This window comes from Phaethon lepturus, unplaced genomic scaffold, assembly GCF_000687285.1.
Source record: "Phaethon lepturus isolate BGI_N335 unplaced genomic scaffold, ASM68728v1 scaffold10175, whole genome shotgun sequence".
Taxonomy (NCBI): domain Eukaryota; kingdom Metazoa; phylum Chordata; class Aves; order Phaethontiformes; family Phaethontidae; genus Phaethon; species Phaethon lepturus.
The window spans coordinates 4427-10218 of NW_010542644.1; the positions used below are offsets into that span (position 1 = coordinate 4427).

General features: G+C 42.5%; 1 protein-coding gene across 1 annotated transcript; it reads left to right on the forward strand.

Annotated features, from left to right (window-relative positions):
* The first annotated feature begins 285 nt into the window (after positions 1 to 285).
* On the forward strand, positions 286 to 3001 carry TSN (translin). The gene is made up of 4 exons (XM_010288091.1): positions 286 to 382; positions 1180 to 1295; positions 1978 to 2057; positions 2406 to 3001. The coding sequence occupies exons 1-4, from the start codon at positions 339 to 341 to the stop codon at positions 2640 to 2642; spliced, it is 477 nt and encodes a 158-aa protein (XP_010286393.1). The 5' UTR covers positions 286 to 338; the 3' UTR covers positions 2643 to 3001.
* Positions 3002 to 5792: the final 2791 nt, after the last annotated feature.

The following is a 5792-nucleotide window of genomic DNA, read 5'->3' on the forward strand; positions in this document are numbered from 1 at the left end:
TTACTCATGATTAGCAGTGATTCTTAAATAACACTGGGCCATCTTGGCTCAAGTTTAAAACTAAGGACTAGAGGCAGATTAGACAGCTCAAAATTCAGGAGTATTTCTCCTCTACCTGTGTGACTCATGGTGGGACAATGAATATTTTTTAGATTGATTCAAATGTCAATATAGACTATTTCGGACAGCAAAGGAGCACAAACAGTGCTGTCTACACTAGAAAACTCTGCTCACAAAACCCTGTTCTCTGTCATGTACCGAATGTTGCACTGTTTCTCTTTCCAGTACCAAAGAAATGTCAGAAGGCTCGTGAACACTTTGCTACGGTGAGAACACAGATGGAATCTCTGAAGACCAAGTTTCCCACTGATCAGTATTACAGGTGTGCAGCATCACACACAGCCAGATGTGGATATGGGAATTGCCTGGGCATAGGTGGCATCATTACTTTGGAAGAACGATTTAAAGGTTTATGGGCTGAATGCTTTTTTTTGTTTGAAAAGTAAATCATGGTAGAGAAATGTGAGGTTTATTATCAGCATAGATAAAAAATGCTTTTGCTCAAATACTTTATCTATAACTTTTCACTAAAAATATCCAATATTCTTTTTCTAGAAGCTTTTTTAAAAAAGAAAAAGGAAGGTTTAAGAAATTGGTGTTCTGTTGGAGCTGCCCTTGTTTCTGGGAGCAGGGCATTTGCTGCTCCATTAATTGCAGTTGTTAGGTTTGGGGCATTTCTGAAAACAGAGCTCTTGGTCTGTCATGAAATGGCTGTGTGATAGTGCAGATGCTAAATGAAGCTGTCACCTTTGTGTTTTGTTTGCTGCCAGAAGGGGACAGTGTAGCAAATGTTCTAGCAAGAACATTTCAAAGAACAAGAATCCTGTCAGCTCAGATCTGCTGAGGGAAGATGGGAGGGAAAGCCCTGGTTGTCTTGAACTGAGTAGGGGTGTGAGAGGCATAAGCAATGCTTGCATCCGGTGCAGTATCCTGGGGGTGAAGTCCTGGAGTACCAAGGAGATGACTTTAAGCTGGTGTCGTTTTGATAAGCCAAAAATACTGCAAAGCCCTATGTGTAAAGGTGGAAAACATAATGTATACATAATGTATGCTTGTTGCCTAGCTCTCCAGTAACAGATGTCACTTATTTATACCTTTACTTGGTGTTTTCTTCAACAGATTTCATGAGCACTGGAGGTTTGTGCTTCAGCGGTTGGTGTTTCTGGCAGCATTTGTAGTCTACTTGGAGTCAGAAACGTTAGTGACCCGAGAAGCTGTTGCAGAAATACTTGGGAGTAAGTTAATGTAACTGAAGAGAAAACGCTTGTGATGTTTTAAGACATTGTAGCTTTTAGAGGTACAGGGAGACAGCAGAACTTCATTTCCTCCCAAGAAATAGGTTCCAAACTTTATCTGGTATTTGATTTCATTATGTAAACAACAAATTCTCTAATAAGGTGGAAATCAGCAAACCTAATGTGAACAAAAGTATTTACCCATTAGTAAGTTCTTCATCAATGGGGATTATTCATTCAAATTGTGTACATCTACCAGAGGAGTAATACAAAGATGAAAGCTTATTTTTCTCCCTTTTTGCTTTTGGTGTTTAAAAAGTGTGGAAAAAAGAATAAATTCCTATGCTGTAAGAGAATTCTGTCCTTCCAGAGCAAAGGATTTGAAAATATTTCTCCAAAAAATTACTACAGATCCCTCTCCTATGTATTAATGTAAATTCAGTTATTTTGTTGGATCAATTTTAACCTCTTGCATGTCCAGTTGAGGATGTACGAGTTGCTAAATCAAAATGCTGAGAAGAGGCAGGAATCGCACCCCATACAGGAAAAGGCTGGCTTTTATTTTTTAATAGGACTTCATAGATTTGGTATTTCAAATCAGCTCCAGTAAACAAATGCAATTTCAAGTCGCTGGTTTTGCTCATGTTCAGTACCACCTGATTACTGCTCTGTTTCATCTTAGTTGAAGCTGATCGAGAGCGGGGCTTTCACCTGGACATTGAAGACTACCTTTCTGGTGTATTAACTCTCGCCAGTGAGCTGGTAAGGAAGATACTCATGCATATATTTGGATTGAAACTGATCTGAAAAGAAATGATGTGTTTTCTAACTTTCCCAAGTTGTTTCTGGAAGTTATGATATGTAACACCTTGATCTGAACTAGCAAACTGCCTTTCTGTATGCCAGCGTTGTTCCTCACTGATATTTTCAGATTTAAACTAGTCACTTGATTGACAAATATCCTGGATTTTCAATAAAAATGTAGATCCAAGTATAAATAATCTGACTGCCTGCAACAAAACTGCCTCACTTGGTAAAGTAACCGATGGCAATAGTGACATGATTTGGGTGGGTTCCTCTGCTGATATTCTCCTGTGCGTCCTCTTGTAGGCCAGACTGGCAGTGAACAGCGTCACAGCCGGTGACTATTCTCGCCCTCTCCGCATCTCAACTTTTATCAATGAGCTGGATTCTGGCTTCCGTCTCCTCAACCTGAAGAATGACTCCCTGAGGAAACGCTACGATGGCCTGAAATACGATGTCAAGAAAATTGAGGAAGTGGTTTACGACTTGTCGATCAGAGGACTCAATAAGGAGGCAACAGGTGGTGTGGGTGGAGAGAAATGAAGTATGCTCATTTTAACAGCATCATTGATTACCTCAGATGGTTGCCAATTTAGGAAGCATGCTAGTGAAGCCTTCCTACAGTAGTTTAGAAGAACTGCAGCTGAAAGCTGCTCTCTATTTTCTTACAAAAGGTGTAGTACGGGTGTTAGATCTCAAAATGTTTTGTAAAATCATGTCTAGAATAGGACAGGAGGCTCTCTGTTTCCAGTGGAATGCCCCTGTCAAAACCCATGGTGCCGTTCTGTGCACAGCAGCAATAGTAGTCCGTAACTCCCATGAACTGAAATTCTTGTTAGGTCTGTAGTGTTGTTCCACTGCTCCGGCAGTGATGTGCTTCAGCTGTCTCTGCTCACACACCTTTAAAGATGTGTGCAGATACATGTGATGTATATATACACACTGTGTTTTCCAAAACAATTTTTTAAAGACTTTTTTTTTTACCTCTTTGTTTCTTAAATTTCCACCTACATCAGTAAGTTGAACAGATTTGCATAACTGCTTACTAACCAGAACTCTTTAAATGGCTTCTGTTAATGTATCCCCCTTTATTGAGAAATTAGTGAAAATACTCCTGAGAATGTCTCCATTGGAACTGGTGTATTGCACCCAGGCACCTCTCTCTCTCTCTCATGCTTTTCCTTTCCTCCAAGATTTCTGTTGCCAGGGAGAGTGAGGTTTTCTCAAACATCTGCTTCCACTGACTGGTATTTACTGACATGAGTAAATGTTGATATGATCATTTGCCGTGAGAACTTGGTGTAATTGATTTTTATTTTTTTTAACTACCAAAGTTTCTGAATAGAGAAGTGTTAACCAATGAAGCACAGGTAGCATCGAGTTTTAACAACATATATAGGCCACAACTGTACATGTGTCCTGGCATTAAAAAAACCAAACCACACTAAAACTATAGTTCATGTAGTAAAATGTTTGTATCTTCAGAAAAGGGGAAATTACTTCAGCTACTTTGCATGCAAGGTGTTTGCAAACACCAACAGCCTCTTTCATTTCTGTAAATGGGCAAACTCGTACCTCCCAGGGTATTTGTTCCCTTGCCCTAAATGACTTGGAGTTTTGCTATTCTCCTACTTCTGGTGGTGCAGGAGGGATAAGGAGAAAAACTAACTTCTTTAGGAGGAGGAGTATTTCCAGAGGATGAACACGAACAGTCAAGTTTGATGTCTGTTAGTGTTTCATTTTGTTAGCAAAGATTTGCCGCTGTTTTAGGGTTTTGTTTATTGGAAGAAAATGGTTTCTTGGTTATTTTGGCCAATAAAACCTGTTTATTGATTTTGGCCATTTGGTAACTCTGCCTGTTGTCTGATTATTTGTTATTTGCTTCCCTTCCTTGGGAGCATGCTCTGAAATAGCATAATTTAAGTTCAGCCTTCAGCTGTACTTGGACAAGAACAGAATTCCTCACTGTGGCTGTACGCCGTTCAATGGTGCACTCCTACCCACTGGTGAGCAGAGCATAAGTCAAGTGGAAAACAGATTTCATGGGCTTGCTTTTTTTTTCTTTTTTTTTTTCATTTTAATTTTGACCAATTTCACCAAGTAAAACAGGAGAGGTATGGAGGAGTTTATCATTACCAAAATCCAAGATGTGGCAAGGTTCATTTTCAGAGCATCTCATAATGTTTCACTTTTGTCCTCATCCTTTGTATCTTATGTCACATAACATAGGGAGAAGGTAATACCCCTCTTTCGCAGCTGAAGAAAATGAGGGTGTAACTTCCTGAGCCCCACGGCAATGAGACGAGCTTTCAAAGTAGTTCTTTGTTCTTGCCCTATACCACTGCTTGCTTCTTTCTTGCTTTAACCCCATGGAGGTGAGAGGAAGGAAGGAGCTTAAGCCAGCTCTGGCAAAACCAGAGACTGGTGAAACAACACCCTAAGGCTCCGAGCCCGCACAGCCGTGTAGACCAAGGTCACACGGGAAACGTGTGGGAGCAGGGGAATTGGAGAAAGGTTTCCTGAGCATCAGTGTGATGTCCCTCGGGTTGGAGGAGGACTGGCATGCAGGACTGGGATGCCTATGTGGCGGGGCAAGTTTCTGGTTGCAGAGCAGGTGTTCATTAAGGCTTTGCACTGGCTTGTGTCCCAAGTGCTCTGGTTGCATTCGGTCACACAACAGGTCTGCGTCCTGGCATGGGATGCCATGTGCCTAATGCAGCTTTTCAGGAGAACCTCTATCTGCCAGCTGTTGCATCTTACATGGTTTCCGAGAGCTTGTGTTGTGGAGACGCAACAGCACTGTGCTGCAGGTGCAGCAGTGCAGATACTGTGGGAAGGACAACTGGAAGAGCAAGTCTCTTACCTAGGGCTTTTAAAGTCTGCAAGGTGTGGGATCCTTCTGTCTAAGGCTCTGTAGAGAGCAAGTGCCTGAGAAAGCAATACTCCAGTGTTGTGTTCCGGGAGGGTGTTTGGTAACACCTCATTCTTTCCTGCCCCTAGGTTTTGGGAGAGCCTAGCATCTTCCTCTGGAAAAGCATCATTTGCAAGAGCTAGGCTGCGTAGTGCATTCCCAAGCCAGGTCTGGGGAAGGGGAAAGAAAACCACAAACTTTTTCCCTAGTCTGCAGCAGAGAAAGATGGGGACATGCTTTTTGTAGCTTCCTCTGTGCAGAGGTAGCCTATAGAACCTTGTGGCCCTGACTGTGAATGTGCACATTACTCTGGTCCTAAATGGTAAGTTGTGTTTCTGTCCCAGACCTGGAAGCAGGGGGAAGAAGTGAAGACCCAGAAGGACTTGAGTAGAGGGTCTCTCTTCTTTGGCCCTTCCCTTTCCCAGGGGCAACAGGAGCAGGTTAGCCAGCGGGGAATGGCAGTGAGAGATGGAGCTCCAAGGACTGCAGAAGCTTGATGGCTCATGATGAATCAGATGCACTTGAACTCTGAACAAGTAACTCCTGTTGGTACCGAATGGACTGTGCAGCGTGCGCTGGCAGCTGGGAGGGGAGTGAGTCAGCACAGGAGCACTGGAGGGTCTGACTCAACAGCCAGTATGTCTATGCTCTGAGCCATTTCAGCCTGAAGTGTGTCCCAGGGAGTGCCTCCTTGGATCATCTTTGTATTCGCTCACTGGGTTGGCTTTTTTTTCCCTCCCTATCTTGACGTCATTTCTGTGGGTTTTCTTTCTTTTGGTAAA

Coding starts and splice junctions, on each gene's coding strand:
- TSN (XM_010288091.1), top strand. CDS start 339: ATGGAATCTCTGAAGACCAAGTTTCCCACTGATCAGTATTACAG. Junction 383..1,179: donor CCCACTGATCAGTATTACAG/GTGTGCAGCATC, acceptor TTTCTTCAACAG/ATTTCATGAGCACTGGAGGT. Junction 2,058..2,405: donor TAACTCTCGCCAGTGAGCTG/GTAAGGAAGATA, acceptor GTCCTCTTGTAG/GCCAGACTGGCAGTGAACAG.